The sequence below is a fragment of the Astatotilapia calliptera genome, chromosome 15 (assembly GCF_900246225.1).
Source record: "Astatotilapia calliptera chromosome 15, fAstCal1.2, whole genome shotgun sequence".
Classification (NCBI taxonomy): Eukaryota; Metazoa; Chordata; class Actinopteri; order Cichliformes; family Cichlidae; genus Astatotilapia; species Astatotilapia calliptera.
The window spans coordinates 16,588,131-16,607,916 of record NC_039316.1 but is presented as its reverse complement, the minus strand read 5'-3'; the positions used below and the strand labels follow the sequence as shown (position 1 = coordinate 16,607,916).

The window sequence follows — 19,786 nt, the reverse complement described above, 5'->3', positions numbered from 1 at the left end:
TTTTTTTTCTCATTGTTTTTTCTCAATTACAATACATGAGATTATTTTCTTGTTCATCCCATAAGAGCACTCAGTTTCATAACAAGAAACCGAGGGTTCTTCATGTCTGGTTCAGACATGAAATTAACCAAAACATTGGTCCAACTCATGCATTTGCCACAACAAAGAAGGCAGATGTTGTAAATTCTCCTCAGCATCAACTCCACATGCCATCCTCCCTATTCTTCATCTCATTACTTGGCATATATAATCTCTGGTTATACTGTGGCTTGTTTGGGCAGGAGACAGAGTGAACTATAAAGTGTTTTATACAAGCTGAGGAGTGGAGTTAAACTGGAAGGCAGTCTCTGCATGTTTGCAGTATGGAAACAATTCTTTCATGAGTTGCAATTCTGTTTGATTCCAGATGAAAAAAGCCACAGGGAGAGAAAGACGCATATGAGTCTTGACTCATAAATCCTGGATGATGCTGCACTTGAAGTGCCATCCTAACCCATCCAAAAACACTACATTTAGCAAAATATATTCTGTGCATTTCTTTTTCTAAGCAATAATGATTCTGAACAAGCAGGATAGAAATTCTTCTAGTTATATTCAAGGATCCACATACTTTTTTATGATCTTGTGCATGAAAGTCCTGAATCCTTTCAGACTTCATCTAATCACATGGCAGCCACTTGATGCATTTTAGACATTTGGTCAAGACGACCTGCTGAGGTTCAAATTTAGCATTGGAGTTGGGAAGAAAAGTGAGTTAAGTAACTTTAAACTTTGCATAGTTGTTGGTGTAAGACAGGCTGGTCTGAGTATTTCAGAAACTGTTGATCTGCTAGGATTTTCTCACACAACCATCTCTGGGGATTAAAAAGAGGAACATTTGCAGTGAGCAGCAGTCCTTTGAGTAAAAATACCTTGTTGACATCAGAGGTCAGAGGAGAATGGCGAGACTGCTTCAAGATAATAGGAAGGTAGCAATAACTCAAATAACCACACATATCAACCAAGGTGTGTAGAAAGGCATCTCTGAATGAATAACACGTTGAATCCTGAAGCAGATGGTCTACAACAGCAGAAGACTACATTCGGTCCCACTCCTGTCAACTAAGACAGCACAGGCTCACCAAAAATGGAAATTAGAAGACTGGAAAAACAATGTGAGCAAGATTCAGAAGGTAGGGTCAGAATTTTGCATAAAAAACACGAAAGTGTGTCTCCGTCATGCCTTCTTCAGACAGTTTTGTTATACTATTGGATGTAAATTACTTTAGGTGAATGGAATGTTTCTAAAGGACCCCTAAAGGACTCCCTAAGGACCCCAAAGTGCTTTACATATCCAGTCATCCACCCATTCACACACACATTCACACACATTCACACAATATTTTTTTTTTAAATCACAACTTATTATCATCCTGCTTTAAGTCTAATCTCTGTACTCAAATAATTACACTAAGTCATGCAACTGTTTTGTCTATGTTTTTGACCGTGAAGCACGTTTTCTTTCTGGCTGCTTCTCTGTGGTATGACCAGAAACTAACTCATCCTTATTCTAGAAAGTGAACCACAACATGTGGCAACAGAGCCCATGAACATGAACTCATTCCTCTTAAGGGGAATTAGCAAATGAAAAAAACAGAGATAAAAAGAGAGAAAGTCCCAGTGTTCCTCTCCACATCCATTTGTCTTTGGACTACATTCCTGCTCCTCTTCCTCATAATGAAATGGTTATCCCTGCAAACAATGAGAAGACTGAGCTGCAGGAGCATCTGCAGCATATGAAGTGGGAGATGAAACAAAAATTGGCTCACAAGGTCGAGGTCAACTTCAGCATCACCACTGAGGGCATTTTTTGAGCTAAGGTGTTGGAGAGAAAACAGGCACAAACTGAAAATGGCCCTAGTCTCTTCCTAACATGCTTTTATGTCCCACATACTTCGTGATCACCAGGCCTCAGTATGTTTTTGGGTAATACTGAGACAAACAGCTGCTTACGTGCTGAAATGTTGATGTATTATTTGAGTAAAGCATTAAAAATGAATCAGAAACACAATACATTTTGACCAATAGGCTAACAATTTAAGTAAACTCATCAGTATTTAAAATACAGCTGGAAAGGTGAACTGTTCCTACTTTAAGAGCAAGTGGAGACTTTCATAAATCAAGAGGATGAAAGGATCTGAGGGGAAACTAAAACCCTTCATTTTCATTAATTAAAGCAAAAGAAAATATTTTGATGGAGTTAGTAAATATGAAGGCAAATATGTTGCAAAATGTATTTACCATCATAGTTAAATACAAAAAGAAAGAATGTGCAGAAAAAATCTGAACTCTAAACTCACACCTATGATATGAATTTAAAAATCATATATTGTGTGTAAATATAAAATAAAATGACTATTATTTATTTGCAATGAAATAACATAAAACACACACCAAAGTACACACAGGACTTTTTATTAGTAGTTACAATTTAAAAAAAAATAATACTATGGCATTTCATCAATTTTCAGTTAAACAAGTTAAGAATCAACCAGTTAAGTAAGGAAATATTTGTTCTGTTTATAACAATTAGAACATGTATGATTGAACACAGAAGAAACATGCACTTTACTGCACTGCAACATAGAAAATGACCCTAAGTGTAGAAAAACATATCATTTGACAAACACTTGATGATACAAATGTGTTTGCAGTGACTGACTCAGACGAGTTTCTTCCAGAAGCCACAGGTTAACAGGTTAAAGGATATTTATCGTGTCACACAGCATGTTCTTTGGAAACTTGTTCAGCGCAGCAGTTTGAGAAAATATCACAGGCTGTCTGAGTGAGCAGAGTTTCCTTGATGTCACACCCCTCCAGAGGCAAGTGCGGTGTTGGTGGTGCATCAAGGTGTAGTGTGATGTACCAGGTTGTCAAAACTGGCTGCTGATAGGACAGAACACTGCCCTCCTGCACCAGCCCAAAGGCACTTTCCACAAGGGGCTTGTCAGGTCTTCTCAGGTTCATTGTGGTCACAAGTGGCCTGTCCTCAATATTAAATTTTGCATATGCCTCCGTTATTCTGAACAAGCAAGGATCTGGTAATTGACCCACAATGCCTCTGTAGAATCGACTCCTAAAGAAAACATCAATGTCAATAATGTAAGGAAGAAGGTTATTATACTGAACAACAACTGAAACAGTGGTGCATAAGTTAGAGACTGGGATGTATCTTTCTGAAGTTAGCCGTCTTCAGAAAGTGCAATGTTGTAAGTAAATTAATACCTATTCTGACACATGCAAAAATGAACAAATAGAACATGCATTTGTAACACAGAAAACCAAATTTTACAATTCTAATTACCATACTCCAGTCTGGGCCATCCTATTTGGTGCTGGCTTAGTGAAGATCATAGAGTTGGTAGGTCCTGGCTTCACACCCTAACCTAATTGTGTATATTTGCAGTATTAACTTGGTGTAAATTTGTTTCTGATCACCCAAACACATCGCAAAGGTCCTGAAAGGAATCAATCACCCAAACATCGTTGGTAAGAGCGGGCACTGTTGTGATGGCGATCTGTCTCAGTTAGCAGTGACACAAAAAAAAACAGATTCATTGTTCAGCTCCCTGAGGTCACATTATATGTCCCCTTACATGTGCAAGTCAGTAACTTATATTTTCCATTGACACTGTAAATTTTTGACATTGTTTCTAAGAAAAGATAAGAAAATAACAAAAAACACTGAATCCCACAGTTCAACATCATTTGATTTTTTTATTAATGTTTGTGTTGGTCACTTGGTAAAAATCATGTGCAAAATAGCTTTTTGGTTCTCTTATTTTCAGATCATGCCGTCTGTGATACTGTTATATTTGCTCTTTTAAACCTTGTGCGTCTTTGTGCAAACATCAAGGTTTCCGTGCCTTCACCACTGCCAAAGATGGTTCCAAGTGTCTGGCCATGGAGTACGGAGGAGAGCAGTCCCTCAATGACCTGATAGAGAAGCGGAGGGAGGGCGGCCTGAAAGCTTTTCCTGCCGCTATTATAGAGAAAGTGGCACTGCATGTGGCTCGTGGCCTGCAGGTAAATCGCTTACATGGTCCTCCTTTCTACCTGGCATAATCACCTGTGTCATAACTGGAAATACATACATACATACATACATATATAGTCACAGGTGGGATTAATTCCCACATCTGACCATGTGTAGCTATTACACATGATCTTTTACGACATGGTACAAATTATTTTATATGTCTGCTTGAGCTGCATGTTTTTAGATACGGATATTTGGTGATTTAAAAATCCAATATTGGCTGATACTTTTTTCTGTTGGAAACACTGCAAACAGTTTTCGCTAACATCTGCGATGTTGAGTTATTTGTGAGCCCTTGCTAAGCAAATATGTCAGTGCAGTTTAAATGTTTTATTTGTTATTGTTTGTGGCATAACAAACATGTTGCCAGCAGAGCAGGTACAGAGTTCCCTCTGGAGGATAAACTATGCAACATAACATGGCTGAAGAGTCTTTCTCCCATCTGTCAAATATTCATCTGTCTGCCAATATATCAACTGACAGTATCTTTTAGGTTGTAATATATTTATTATTTAGGTGAAAACAAATTAAATACATTTTTAAAAATTACACATAACACACACCAAGACATAAAAATTTAAAAATACTAACCACTTAATAGATAAAAAGTGGTGTTTTTATCTGAAACGTATTGGTCACCTTTATTTTCTTCCAGGATGTGCTGATGCTAAATAATATCCCTGGTTAAAAGTAAAACATTTGTGAGGCAATGGTAAATTTTCATAGTATTTACTGTTTAATAATCCTCCAGCTCACTTTATTCAAAAGTTTCTTTCATTCCTAAATATTTGTCTGTTTAACATCAGCCATGAGCTTCAGGAATACTTTGTCTTTGCAGTATCTACACAATGAGAAGCTGCTGCTGCACGGGGACATGAAATCATGTAACGTGGTCATCAAGGGTGACTTTGAAACAGTGAAAATCTGCGATGTTGGCGTGTCTCTGCAGCTGGATGAAAACATGAAAGGTAAATTCTGTGTTTGTTCACGAGATATAGCTCTGAGTTTTTCCGTCATATTAAAGATTTTTGACCAGTTTTATATATGAGAGTTTGAGATTTGAAATGTTAATCTACTGAAACAAGGTCCCAGCAGCAGCATTATAGTGCATTATAGTTTGTCTGGAAGCATTGTTTCTGGTGTAGTTTTCAGCTTTGCAGAAGTAGTTATGTTGCCAATAAGCTGACAAGCTCAGAATAACACCCACACAGCTCAAGCACATGTGCTGATTTATTTTCTGTTGTTTCTGTTGAGCTTTGGATGGAAACTGTAGTTATAATTACTTTATTATATTTTTTAGGGTTTTATTAAATTAGCTGGAATTAAACAGACTTAACCCTGCCAGCTCTGCTCTAATGTCTCCTCAAATCAACGAGTCGGGTCAAATAATCTGGGGGGGAAATAATAATCACAATATTAAACTTCCTTTATTCTTCCTTGTCTTTGACCTCAGTGAAAAATGTCATGAATTTGGGGAAGGATGTAAAGGAGACTTCATGTAAAGAATTGTGTTTCTGCTCAATAATGTGTTGGCTGATGATGTTGGCATTAAAATAAATCTTCACAGAGAACAACACCAAAGGCCTTCCTACTTTAGCCCATATCTTAGGTGCCTTTTTCTCAATGGTCATGAAAACAGATGTCTGACCTGGTGAAAATTGTCATAAGCAGCATGTAATAAAAGGAATATGGCTTCGTGGTCACAAAAGTGAAAAAATTAGATTTTATTCAGAAATGTTCAGCCAGCTCTTACGTTTCTCTCCTTGCTGAACAGATGAGCCATGTTCATTTTCCCCCCTTACTAAAGCAACTCAGTGAGCTCCTTTTATGACTGCCATGCAGGTCATTTCATTCATAAAGCAGCAAAACTGAGTACTCACCCACAGCGCATTGTTAAATGGTGCAGTTAACTGAAGTGGTACAGAGCGTATGCAGGCACACAAATGGGATTAATCATGGATTAAAGCACAGAATTGGCAGACACATTTGTGTGGTAACCGCTGTTTACAGCAGTTGATTTACTTTGTTTTTCTGCCCGGATAGAAACATAAATTATCCTCATACATCATGTCATCAGTCTGCGGGGGTCTCCAACAATTTGGGTTCAATTTGAACTAATTAGAAACTTCTGGAGCCTCAAAGATGCGCTTTGTTTTTAAAAGTAATGTAATTTTGGGTGACGCCATTGTGGCAACCTGGACAAATTAAATTTGTTTGTTTTGCAGTTACCGTAAATTGTTTCTCAGTCCAAAAGGAGTTTCATGAAAAACAACTCTGTCTTCAGTGTCTGACCCAAAAGCGGAGTACATCGGCACAGAGCCGTGGAAGCCCAAGGAATGTTTGGATGAAGGAGGAGAGATCACAGACAAGGCAGACATCTACGCCTACGGTCTCACTCTGTGGGAGATGATGACGCTGGCCATGCCTCATCTGGAGATGCTGGAGGATGAGGAGGGTGAAGGTGAGATGTCACTTTGATTTACTCAGACATGTTAACTTTTCTTTCATGTGTCTTCATGACACTTTCACAGTTTTTCAGTTTGCATTATTTGGTTTCCAGTGCCTCTTAAGCTTGCTTGGTTCTAAGTTAGCAGTAGAAAGTAGCAAAATGTTATCCTCCTCAGTGTAAACTAGAGCCGTAGCTCGGTACTAAGAGGATACATTTAAATTTCATTTATTACTTTCTGTGCAGCTACAGTTATGTTTGGCTGAGACAAAATCCTAATCCACATCAACTGACACTGATGCTTCCAGTTCTCCTTTATTTCTACAAACAGTGACTAAAATAAGAATGTATCTTCTTTCATTTTTAAATATTCATTCTTAATGTTCATTCCCTGCAAACGTGTAATTGTTCAGTTTGATTGTGCCCACATAGTTACATCTTGACTGTACTTTCTGATAGTAGTTTAAAAGGTTAGACTCTGACCACGAAGCATGTTGCTCCATCAGATTATCATTCCTGAAGTGTGTGTAGAAGAAGCATAACTCCATACAGTGAAGACTAAAAGAAAAGCCTAATTGTGGAACAGTATACTGACTGTGTTTATGCGCTTTAGTTTTAGAGGACTCTGTGGAGCTGAGTTTTGATGAGGACGCCTACTACGAGCGGCTGGGGACGCGGCCGGCACTGGACACCGAGGCTCTGGGCAGCTCGTACCGGAGAATGGTGGAGCTCTTCTACCTCTGCACGGAGGAGGACCCCAAGAAAAGACCAACAGCCGCCCAGATCGTCCAGGCTTTAGAGAGCAACGCCTCCCTGGACAAAACGCCCTCTGAGGTGATCGTTATCGACTGAGTTATTCTGCTCACTGTGTCAGAGGTGCAGCTTAGAAATGTTTAATGAAACTTCATAAATGTCGGGCTAATAGATTTATTTTCTAAAGGGGTTAATGATTATAGAACAGATGGACATAACGAGTCTCCTGATACATACCTATTTTTTCTGCACGGGTTAATAAACAAACTTTCACTGAGCATAAACATAGTTAATGGTTAAAGTGGATTTAAATATGAATATACTACAGACTCACTTGCTCAAATGCCTTTCCAGTTTGTGCTGATCTCTTTATATCGCTATTTGTCTGTTATCTTTCCTATTGTGTTACAGTCATTTCATATTGTAAATGTTTTTGCTTTCATCCACTGTTTATATGTATTTGTCATTTTAATCTCATTCAACTTGTAACCTGTAAAATGTTCGTTTATAGGTTTTTTTTTTAAATATCAATAAATTGGACAATGATCTCAGACCACTTTCCCACATTCATGCACTTTCTCAAGTTAGAAATATTTTTGTTATGTATCAGTGGCAAAAGCCTATCAATAAAACACAGTAGGACTTAAATAATTCTCTTGTTTAACTTTAAAAATCTGATCAGCTACTTATGGCTGAAATTATTTGAGACTAAGCTGAAACTTACAGCTTTTAGCTACGTCATCTTTGCCAGCAGGTAAAGTTCACCTTCCTTGTACAATACTCACTGTACAAGCAACTTAAGGGACATTTAAGAAGAGATTCTTTTGACTGCTGCTTCCAATAGACAAATATAGATTTTAAAATATCTAAAAAAAAAAAAAAAAAATCTCAAAGGATGGTTTATTGTTATGAATACATGGTGCATTTATAAATTGTGCCAGTACTTGCAGTTCTGCTCTTACACCGATGTAGATCTCATGCTCCCTAAAAGCCTGAAGAGAAGACAGCACAGATTCAACAATAAATTCAACATCAATCACAGGTTATTTCCACAAATGACTCGCAAATAGGAAATTTATACTTGGGTCCATCGTAATTGCAATTCACTAGTTTTTGAAACGGAACACGTGGCAGCAAACTCTTGAACTAACTAAATGGATGTGAGGGAACGTTCAAAGGACAAATGTTTCTTTTCCTCCAGAAAGAGGGGAAAAAACCCCCAGAAAGCCACAGCATTTTATTCATTCCTGTAGCTTGACACAAACACGAAACAGCAGGGAATGACCACAGATTAATTAAATAATACCATTAACAAGCATGAATGCTGGCAATGGCATCGGGCGCATTCATGCTGATTTGATAAGTCCAAATCAGCTGTAAGAAGTTACTTTTTCTGAGTTTTGGGGGAAGAAAAATGTTTTACAGAAAAGCGATTGCTGGTTAGTTTGACTTCACATCAAAAACTGCTGAACTATTTTACTTGAGTTTGTGTCTGGGTTGCTTTGTCTTCATTTCCAGTCCCCAGTTTCAAATGTAAAGAAAAACCTGTCAAGTTTCAGCATCATATGGTTTGGAAAAACCAGACAATGGCAGACAAATGCTACTACAGTTATTTACCAAAAACAGTATTAAAATTGAAATTTGCTTTTAGAAAAGAAAGAAAAGGTAATTTTACATACAGCCTGCCGTGCTCCTTTACAGTTCAAGCTGCACTGGCACTGCTGCACTCTATTTCCTCTATTGCAGATGAACTGTTGGTATGCACACTTTGAGACATTTTGACAAAAAGACCAAGACTCAAAAAACAAACTTAACATGTTTATTAGATGCATTTACAAAGCCTCAAAACAACAAAAGGATCCACCTTTAAACAGGTTGGTTTCTATAAACATCTCCAGAAAATGTCGAGCCCGGAGCACAAAGACATTCTGCTCAGATGAGCATGTCGCAAAGAGGCTTCTAGTTTTCCGTCCTTAATTTGAACATGAAGACAAATACTGCAAACTGAAAGCAAACTGAGAAACGTCTTCAGTCAGGATTCAAGCTCCTTATAAAGAAAAAAAAAAAAAAAATAGGCACTGCCATTAAACAAAAACATTCAACAGTGAAGAGGCAGTCCTGAATATAAATACTGATTCATGAGCTTTTAAAACCATATTCGGGAACACAACAGGGAGCTTCAGCGTTCTGATTCGACCTCCAAACTCCTCAAACCGCAGTCTGAGCAACTGTGTGATAAAACAAGCCTGATCAACAAAGGCTTAACCCACAGGACCAAAAGGATCAATGCCGGCATCGTGGCTGGTTTTAATGCTGTGGCTGATCACTGTATACAGCCAAGATTTAAATGGAGACAAAACTCAGCCTGGCCTAATCAGCATGGAAAAACCTGAACACTTGTTGCTTTGCATATGAAGAGACAATTTTAAACCAACTGCCATTTCAGAGGAACAGGGACAAATTTTGAATTCCTTCCAAACTCATGCAACAAAGTTGTAAACAAGGAAGGTTGGTGTGTTGCAGTACTTGGTGGCAAACAGTTTGCCGTCAGGTGTCGGATCAGAGAAGGCGATTTCTTCCTTGGTTAGGGGACTGCCGTACATGAACGTACTCCTAAGACAAAAAGGGAAAAGAAACTGAAGCCATCAGCCATTTTAGATCCAGTCAAACACTTTATGTGAGCCTGTTTCCAGTTTTACCACCTGCTGTTGACCATAGTGTTTACCATTCAAATATTATTTAGGGGGTCCACAAGTTCATGTGTGTGAGGAGTTTACTCAGTAACCAGCTGACTGAGACATCATACATTGCAAGAAATATTAAAAAACACTTTGAAAACACATTAGATCTCAATGAGTGGAAAACAAATGTGCCGACACCTATACTGATAATGTGTTAGGAACGAAAAAGATGCCATATTGATACAGAGGGCTGAATTCAAAGACACCCTAAAGTAATAGTAATAAAATAAGTAATAAAAATGGTTTCGTAGTTCTTGCTTATACTGGGGTCATACTGACAGTCATCACAGCCGTGTTAATATAAACAACTTTTATATGGCTACAATGAAAACAAAATTCTTCATTTCTATGAGGAAACAAGTAAGGAGACCGCGAGATTCATGTTGTGTGCATCATCCTACCTCACTGTGTCCAGCATGCGGGTGGCAATGCCCTGTCGCCTGGCCAGGCTGAAGACCCAGATCCGACTGATTCCACACAGAGCTTGTTCTGGGACAGTGGAGCAACACCAGGCTCTGTGTCTCTCCATGAAGTCGTCCTTTGTCATGTCCTTGTGTCGATCTGGCTGTTCAAGGACTCTGTAAGCCTGAAGAGAATCTATGCATAAGTTACGGCACCTATAAGATCCATGTGGCATCAACTGAAACTTCAAAACGAAACCATCGTTTTGAAGACCAAGAGGATAATTAAAGGCTAATCTCCAAAGCAAATCTGATGTTTAAAAGCTTTACATGTTAGCTGCAGCGTTACTATGTTTCAACAAACTGACTTCCTGAACAAACATTTATATTTTCAGATATGCTAGAGACACTAACACAGCCGTACCTGTCGTATGGGCTCAGCGACGAGACATCCTACCACCAGTCGCTCTGTGTTGATGAACAGGTAGGTTTTAGCCTGAGTTGGTCTGCTCAGAGCCACCTGCTGGAACCCCAGCTCATTGTCCGCTACACGCCGCACATCCTCAGCCTGAAAGCAAACACGCAAAAATGATTAAAAATTAAATGCAACACTTTTAAGTAAACGCTAACTTGTGTACGAGGCTGTCTGTCTACACTTCTGTCTGTTTAAAAGTGAAAGCACTTAACAACAAATAAGCATGGAGAAAAATCAGAAATAAGCAGAAGTGCTTCAGTGTGCTGGCTCAAACCTTTTTGATGGCATACTTGGGATCATCTGGCATGACCAGGAGGATTTTTCCATCCCAGAACTCAGCCACCACCCGTTCCTTCTTCCAGCCCTGAGAAAACACAACAGAGGAAAGGAGCTGCAGTTACAAGCCAACAATTACAACAACAACCTCATCCCACGAAGTAAACTCCTGCCAGCAGCTTTAACAGTTTCCCTGATCCCCACCCCCCCCACATGGACTATACTTGGGTGGGCTGCTCAGGTACACTAAAGCCCACCCAACTATGTTTGGCAGCTAATGCTGCATAATTTTTTCAATATGTTTCTAAAGCACTAGTCACACTTTAGTACTTCATAAACTCACGTCTTCTGTCCAGAGAGACTGAATGGTAAATGGCCGGTATTTGTATAGCGCAGGGGTCGGCAACCTGCGGCTCTTTAGTCCTTATAGTGCGGCTCCGTGTGGTTTGGGGAAATAAATTAGAAGTATTTAGCTGAAGTGTATTTTATTTATGTTAGTTCTTTTTTTTAACTTGGAAGATTTTTGTGATATCGAAATATAAAAATAAAATTATATTTTATTATTTTTTCATCGCTCAAAATAAGCGTCACACTCGCGGAAGCCGGTGTACCCGCCGAAACGCCGTGCATTTATCGAGACTTTCAACCCCAGGTAGGCCAGTTATGGATGTTCGGATCCACATTATGTCAGCAGCTGTTCTCCACCGTGAACTATGTTAAAAACAAACACCGCTCACGCCTCACAGACGACAGCTTACAGTCCTGCGTAAAGATGAAAGTGACTTCGTACAGCCCCGATTTGCAGACGCTGTGTGCAGAGGTTCAGGAGCAGAAGTCCCATTGTAAACATATCACAGCAGACCCGACGATGTTTGCATGAACATGCTTTACAGCATCTCTTTATTGACCACTTTTCACACACGGTTGCTGTACGCATACAGCCGGCTGTAGCTTTTCAGTTCACAGCCTGACACATACCAACAACAGCATAGATAGCACAGACGTAAAGGCGGCGAGGCGTGATTGCACACATTAACCGGGTAAAATACATATTTAGGCAGAATTTTGCAAATATCTATTTTTCATCTTTTAGCAGCATAGTGCTTTTTTTCCAATTATTTTTTAAAAGCCAGGTCAAGGCTCCAAAAGCCCAAAGGTGATATAAGGGTGGCGGCTCACAACAGTTGTTGTTTGCTACATGGATCATTTTAGTTCAGCTGGGTGTCTTTCCTTTTGTTATGAGTTCAAAATGTGTTAATTAGATAAATAAAATGTAATTTTCTCTGTGGCACTTCATGGATTTCATAAGCAACACACCTTAGTTGTTCACACAAAGCATAAAGGTAAAAAAAAAAACAATATATACAGTAGGGCTGGGCCATATTATACCGTTCACGCAACGATAGGAAAATGAAATATCGAGATAGAATGGGAGTAAAACGCGCATGCGCAGTGCCTTTGTTTTCATACGCACATGGCCGATTGTTGAGTGAAACAGATGAACCAGAATTGGTTTGTAAAAAATGGTGCAACTTCAGTGATGTGGAACTGGTTTGGTGTTTGTCCGTCAGATACACGACAAAGCACATTTTTTTGCAGAACATGCAAGCGGCCGTCGTTATTGTCATATTTGTCGGACTAAGATGCTCTTAAATCTGGGAGTAATCTGGGTCCGAAACTCCGTATACTTCAGGTCAAACAACACTGCAGCATCACTTAGAGTTAAAAACTGTCTAAATTCTTTCATCTTTAATAAAACGATCAGCATTGCTGCTTTACCAGGTGTAACTATAAAGTTTAACTTCCAGGCATCCATGAAAACAAAAGTTATTACATTTAACGGAGTTAGAAGTTAGCAGGAAGCTAGCGGAAGTTAGCTCGCTAGTTTCGCTAGTTACCTAAGCATGATATAGCATGTTCTGACTGAGAGATTTCTGAAAAAAATCAAACGTACAGCTCTGCTATCACTTCCAACATAAATGAAGACAGGAAACTAAACAGCAGTGATGTTTGTAGGGTTACTGAAGTTGGGCTAGCTGGTATATAATGATGTGCTACGTGATCGCTAGCGACACAGCTATGTTAGCATAACATAAACAGTGAAGCTGGAGGACGAACACTAACACTTTTCCACTTATAAAAGTTAACGTGAAGGTTCTTCATGGTTAGAGACAAATGCAATCGCATGGCAGGATACTGTAAACGGACCAAACTTCAGTCAGGAGAACAACTGAGATAATCCATCCACAATACGAGGTTAGTCATTAATATACTGCAACAACATGGGAATAGAGCAGCTGCCAGAGAATTCAACATTAATGAATCAATGGTACAGAAGTGGAGGAAGCAAGAAGAATGAGTTTAATAAAGTTTGATTTATCTGACTGCTTTGTTTCGCTTAATGTGCCTTATAATCCTGTGCACCTTATGGTCCGAAAAATGCGTACTGCACACTGCAGTTTAATGTTGCAAAGCACCTCTTTTTAACTTCAGTGGATATTATACATGGTTATGCTCAGGATATGTCAGCCCATTTCTACTGGAAATGCCTTTTGGTTAAACTTTCAGCAAAGAATTTGCATTTGCACTGTTACATTTTTATAAAGCTTTAATGTACATAAAAACCAGCTTCTTGTTTAAGTGAAAATAAATGGAAGGTTGTCTTTTTGCGCTAGTAATGTTGTGGAGTTGTATTTTGTCTCGCATCAATTATATCGTCGGTTATATCGTTATCGCAAATTTTCAAATATATATCGTGATAAATATTTTTGGCCATATCGCCCTGCTCTAATATACAGTGTTATCTTCATTTTAAATGTCAAAAAGTATTTGCGGCTCCCGGTGTTTTCTTTTGCGTGGAAACCAGGTCCAAATGGCTCTTTGGGTCTTAAAGGTTGCTGACCCCTGGTATAGCGCTTTACTTAGTCCCTAAGGACCCCAAAGCGCTTTACACTACATTCAGTCATTCACACATTCACACACTGGTGGTGGCAAGCTACATTGTAGCCACAGCTGCCCCCCTGGGGCGCACTGACAGAGGCGAGGCTGCCAGACACTGGCACCACCAGGCCCTCTGACCACCACCAGTAGGCAACGAGTGAAGTTTCTTGCCCAAGGACACAACGACTGAAGGGAGAGAAGGATGTTTACCACAAATTTGATGGAGTCGAGGAAGCGCTGGTGGAACTGGGTGTGCTGGAAATTGTCCTCTGGGTTGTCTGCGCTGTACACCATCCCACATGAGCTGCAGGTCGTTGCACCAAACTGTTTCTGACCAGCATCCTGATGTGAGAGTAAAAATAAATAAATACAAAAATTCATTCAGTAAAGAAACAAAAGCAATGAAATCAAATAAAATGTATCGCAAAAAAACAAAACCCCAAAGCTCGTGATTTTTGTGGGTTGAATATTTGAACAAGTTTCAATCAAAGATATCTGCATCAGGCTGGGTGAGTATGGGGTGAGGATCATAATAGAAAATAAATAAATATATCAAAGCATACATGCAAACAGATAAATTTAACTTACAATGATGAGCTGGTCATCATCCTGCTTCTCTTTCTTCCTGCGAATGCTTCGCTCTTTAACGGCTGAAGCTGGAGTCTGCAGCGATGCTGTCGGACCAGAAGGGGTGCTACAGGACACAGGAGGTCGCAGAGCTGCGCTCTTTGACCTGCAGATGTTTCAAAAGAATGCTTCAGGGTTGTTTCAGTTACTGAAATTCAGTAATTGTTCCTCTAAAAACTAAACACACTGCATTTATTGTACAGAAATGCCATCTTTAAATGTTGAACTCTAAACAAACCATTTTACCTTTTAGAGGCAGAACCAAATATGGGATAGACTGCTGCGGGCTCTGGAGGAAAAAAAACAAAAAAACATCAACATTAACAAATGGAAGCACGACTGAGTAAAACTGAACATCTCCAGGATCTATTTATGCCACTCTATGCCTGAGTTGAGGGATCTAATAAAGTATTTGCTCACCTTTGGGAGAGCTGGAGTTAGTGCTGGTGGGGCTTATGTAACTCAGCTCAAAGGCTGGCTCAGAGCCACCTTCTGTTGTAGGAGTATCCTGAAAACACCAATTCAAGTTAACAGAGTCATTAAAAAATTTAAGTGATCATGAGTCAGCTACAAAAACAAAACAAAACAACAACAACAACATTTTGCCACGGTGAAGGTGCAGGATCATCTCTGGGGCGGAAATAATATCTACTCTGGGATAAGTACCTCTGAGCCACCCTGGGAAATTCCTAGTTGGTTAAACTCAGAAGACAAACCTGACAACCCAGCAGAAACCACATAAACAGTAGCAGAAAAAGGGAAAAAGAGCTAAAACATCAAAGGCAGAAATGTAACCATCACAAGCGGGGGTTTTTTGGCATTATTACCCCATCGATTAAGTCCTGACAGATTTTGCATCACATAGAGAATGAGCAAGGAAGGGATCGGTGTTTGCATAAACAAAAGGGGGAAATCAGAGAAAATTTCTGATTGTTTTACAATTACATTATAAAAACGGCCAGAAACAGATGCCATTCATAACTAAAGAGGAGTTTCATCCTCTTAATTTCGGTAAAGGCATGTTACAGTTTCAGCGTCTGCTGGAGTCTTGACATTTTGAGTGACACTACACAGCAACACACCGGCCCTCAGGCAAGCCTCATAGAAGGAAAATAGGAGCGACTACTCGTTTTAGTGTCTGCAAGCAGGTGTAATACTCTCACAGCACTTTTAATGCTCAGTAGTAGTAGAAAAACTATCAAAGTACCATTTACATTATAAACAACAGCCTTTTGGACACCCATGTACCTGACTGGTGGAGGAGGAGGCTGGTGATGTGGAGCTGTGTTGTGTTGGAGATCTCAACAACGTAACCATGAGCTCGTGAGTAATCCCGTGTTTATCCAGCACAATTTTAGAGGAGCTGAGGAAGGAAGACGATTAACAGTTTATCAATGAACATCAGTCTTGGGGCATTGATAAAGTGCAAATATTAGAGATCTGTGTTGGAAATTCAGATTGTTAAATATGCCATGAATTAAAAAATAAATAAATGAATAGTAAGGGAAGTTTCATTTCTAAAACGAAAAATGAAGTCAATGGTACGTTTAATACATCAGTACCTTGATGGCTGTGGAGTTGCAGGCTCTTCATTAACGGAGTCCATCCAGTCTGTTGGATCAAACTTCATTCTCTGTTTTGTGCTTGGTTTGTTCTCATACGTCCTCAGCGGCTTGACGGCAGTCTGCAGGAAACAACCAGGATTAAATATTACCATTAACATGACAATATTTGCCATGGAGGGGAAAAACATAATTCATTTATTTAACATATCAAATGGCAGACACCATTGCATGGAAAAACCTTTAAAATCATCATTAACTTATTATCAGATGTAAAAAAATGAACCCGTTTCCCATCACACTCCAACATCTACAAGATTTCTGTTTCATTTCACTGTACACCAAACTAGGCTGTAAGTACCTCTCTGAAACCTCAACATTCTCCATGACATCAAGCGACATTTTATTAATTGAAATTGTGCGCAAGAGCCTGAAGAACGTTACTCTTTTCTTTAAGAGTCAAGGTAAAAGGTAAAGGTAAAAATTACTCCAGTGTAGTTTGTTTCTGGGATATAGAAACCTTTTCATGATTTTAAGAAAAGAGAATCTCAAGAGATGAGATATTCCAGTAATACGTAAATGTACACAAACCTTTTCAGGTTCTTTCTGCTGTTGGTTTTCTGCCAGAGCACCCTGCGGCTGCTTTGATTCTTTGCCCTTTGTCTGTGGTAGGACGGCTGCAGACGGCCTGGTTGAAGACTTTGGCGCAGTTTTCTTGTACATGGATGTAGGTTTCTTCCCTGTACCGAAGAAAGCAGCTCCAACAAATATCTTCGGCTTAGGCTTCAGGTTGCTGAATGTGATGGTGATTGCTTTCTTGGACTCTGTGGGATTGTTGCTAGGTGCAACGGTAGGAGGATGAGTCGGTTTAGCGACACTGCTGAATTAAACAGGGAGAATTAGAACAACCTTAAAAGACCAACTAAAACAACAGCTGTTTGAAGAAGGCTTCAGAAGTATCAACAGCTATGACAAACCTGCTGCTGGGTTTGGGTTGGGACAGCTTGATCCTCTTTATTGATGTTGAGTAGCTTTTGGTACCCATCTTCCCCCCTTTACTAGATCCTGCTACTTTTCTTGGCTTACTGCCTCCCTTAATGTTCTTTGTTGTCTTCTTTTCTGGCTTTTGGGTCACAGTAGGAGAGGGTGGAGCAGCTGGACAAGGCAGAGAGTCCTTCAGAGCTTTCCTCTCAAGTGGAGTGAGATAGACTGGATTCTTTTTGCCATAGAAGGCGCTCGTGACCAAGGAAGGTTTGAATGGAGATTTTTGGGGTGATCTAGCTGGAGAGCCTTTAAAAATAAATAAATTAAAAATAAAATATCATATAAATAGATAATAGATAAATAAATCCAAATTATTATAAATGTACGAGGAAAAACCATTGTTGTTTGCATTGTTGTTTGAACAATTAAAAATTACAAAAGCATTTCTATTGCAACAAAACATGTTTAGTCCATCCCACCTGCTGGTCTGCGATGAGATTTCTGTGGGGAGGTGTCCAGACGGCCAGCTGGCTTCTTCCTGGTAGGAGACTGCTGGGGCGTTCTTGGAGACCTCCTCTTCACAGGTGACAACTCCCGCCTCACCCCCTTCTTGGCTGGGTGCCTGATGTTTGAGAAACAAAACAGATGAGACAAGCGATGGGTGAATTGGCCAATAACTTGTAACTGGCACGTTTGAGCCCATAAACTTGTCAGGAAAGTGTTTACTGAGGTTACAGAGCAGATGATACTACTGCCTAAAAACAGACAGCTTTTAGGTTTGAACCTTTTGGTGAAATCAGGTTTTTCTGCATGTAGTTTTCATATTCTCCAGTTTCCTCCCACAATCCAAAGATATGCATGTTCGGCTAACTGGTCATTCTAAACTGGCTGTAAATGCAGGACTATGTGGGGTTGTTATGAATCACCGTTAGCCATATGGCAACCTGTTGCAAGGTTACCCCCACTTCTCACTCAAGCCTGAGTTGTAAAAGCAATTTTGCCCCATTAGTGTCAGTCTCATTATAGCAGGAACCCAATTCTAAATTTGTCGTATTAAACACGAGCTTCCATAATCTCTTGACTGTAGCACAACTGAGACTATTCTCTTACATCTGAGAGTATAAGTCCAACACAGAGTACATTTCAAGAGTAAATCAGCAAGCCAAACAGCATATACACAGCTTACCTATCAGAGTCCAGGGAGGACTGCTTTCTCTTTCTGGTTGTGGTGGGCATCATCTTCATACAAAGGTAATGAAATAAAATGAAAAAGAAAAGAAAAAGAAAGTTTAAGAATTTCAGCTTTGAAAAAAAGACCATCGATCTGAAAAGTCACTCCTAATACAAAAAAAATAAAATATTTTTTTAAAAATTCATAATCAACCTGGATGTAAAAGAAAATAAAGAGATGCTTTAATCTACATTAATTACTCAAAAATGAAGATGAATCAAAAGTAACACTGCATCTTATTTCAAAAAGAACCAAACGAGATCTGTTGCCTAGTAGAACACCAGCTGCAAATCAGCTGTACCATATTATTCATGCAGACATCTTTTTGCAAATCGTAGGATATCTGGGTCACAAATCCGCCGTTGAAAGTAATACTCACTGCAGAAGGGTCACTGACACAAATGCAGCTTCAAGATATATTTCATGTCCATGGCGTTAAATCAGGAGATTTTCTACAAGGGTCAGGTGTGACTGTGGCAGGTAAACAACAGCCCACGACCTATGAGTTTAATGAACAATTAGGATGCTGATTATGAATCTCGATATGAGACAGAGCCTAAAGGTCCCCTTACTGTCATTTCGTCAGTGAGGAAAAACGAATAATCTCGAAAGCAGCTTTAGCTCGACGGTACATGTTAGCTAACGACGCGGTCATTTAAGGGCACCAGACGGAGGCGAAGAGATAATTGGCGGGACTATTGGCTTATGCAAAGGCAGCACGGTCTCCATTACAAAACAACGGGCATTTTTCATATCGATCACGAATGGTGCACACTTCAACTGGATACGTGCATTTGTTTGTGATTTAGAAGGTGAATAAATTAAGCATTAAACATAAGCTAGTTCTGACTGCCTTGGAAACCTTTATTAGAGTCACGGTACTTAAAACTAATGTACCCCAATTATGAGATAAAACACAAAAATACAACTCTTCGTTTTCCTTACCAAGTATGTTTCTCTTGAGCTACATAAACCAATAAATGTTTGTATATCTGTATATATATATATTTGAGTCGCTGGCGGGTCTCCTACCTCTACGGCTCGCGCGCGTTTCTTCTTTGTGTTTTGAACAGCGCGCGCCAGTGTCGGAAAAAAACCCCTACACCGTAACAGGAAACGGAAACAGCTACCACACGGGAAACGTAGTAAAAGCAGAGAGAAACTTCTAGTTTTAGCCTTCAAAATAAAACATCTTCATGTGAAAAAAAAGCCACTCATAAAAATTATGAGATAAAATTCAATTTACTAATGGAAAAAATTCGATGAGGATTA

General features: G+C 39.4%; 2 protein-coding genes across 7 annotated transcripts; one reads left to right on the top strand and one right to left on the bottom strand.

Moving 5' to 3' along the window:
• Positions 1–3,507: 3,507 nt before the first annotated feature.
• Positions 3,508–7,830, top strand: pbk (PDZ binding kinase). Its single transcript, XM_026142387.1, has 5 exons — positions 3,508–3,528; positions 3,896–4,065; positions 4,917–5,046; positions 6,363–6,539; positions 7,138–7,830. Exons 2-5 carry the CDS (start codon positions 3,943–3,945, stop codon positions 7,374–7,376), a joined length of 669 nt encoding a protein of 222 aa, XP_025998172.1. The 5' UTR covers positions 3,508–3,528; positions 3,896–3,942; the 3' UTR covers positions 7,377–7,830.
• Positions 7,831–9,340: 1,510 nt separating this feature from the next.
• On the bottom strand, positions 9,341–19,627 carry LOC113007057 (N-acetyltransferase ESCO2). Of its 6 annotated transcripts, none has more exons than XM_026143402.1 (15): positions 19,547–19,627; positions 18,470–18,522; positions 17,763–17,905; positions 17,277–17,589; positions 16,891–17,179; positions 16,300–16,421; positions 15,986–16,100; positions 15,158–15,245; positions 14,984–15,026; positions 14,699–14,843; positions 14,321–14,452; positions 11,169–11,258; positions 10,844–10,987; positions 10,420–10,604; positions 9,341–9,890 (listed from the first exon to the last, which is right to left on the bottom strand). In XM_026143402.1, the coding sequence occupies exons 2-15, from the start codon at positions 18,520–18,522 to the stop codon at positions 9,758–9,760; spliced, it is 1,995 nt and encodes a 664-aa protein (XP_025999187.1). In that variant the 5' UTR covers positions 19,547–19,627; the 3' UTR covers positions 9,341–9,757. The 6 variants fall into 6 exon arrangements, with proteins under 6 accessions (XP_025999187.1, XP_025999189.1, XP_025999188.1 ...); XM_026143404.1 differs by lacking the exon at positions 19,547–19,627 and adding an exon at positions 19,460–19,540; XM_026143403.1 differs by lacking the exon at positions 19,547–19,627 and adding an exon at positions 18,894–19,013.
• Between the last annotated feature and the right edge of the window lie 159 nt (positions 19,628–19,786).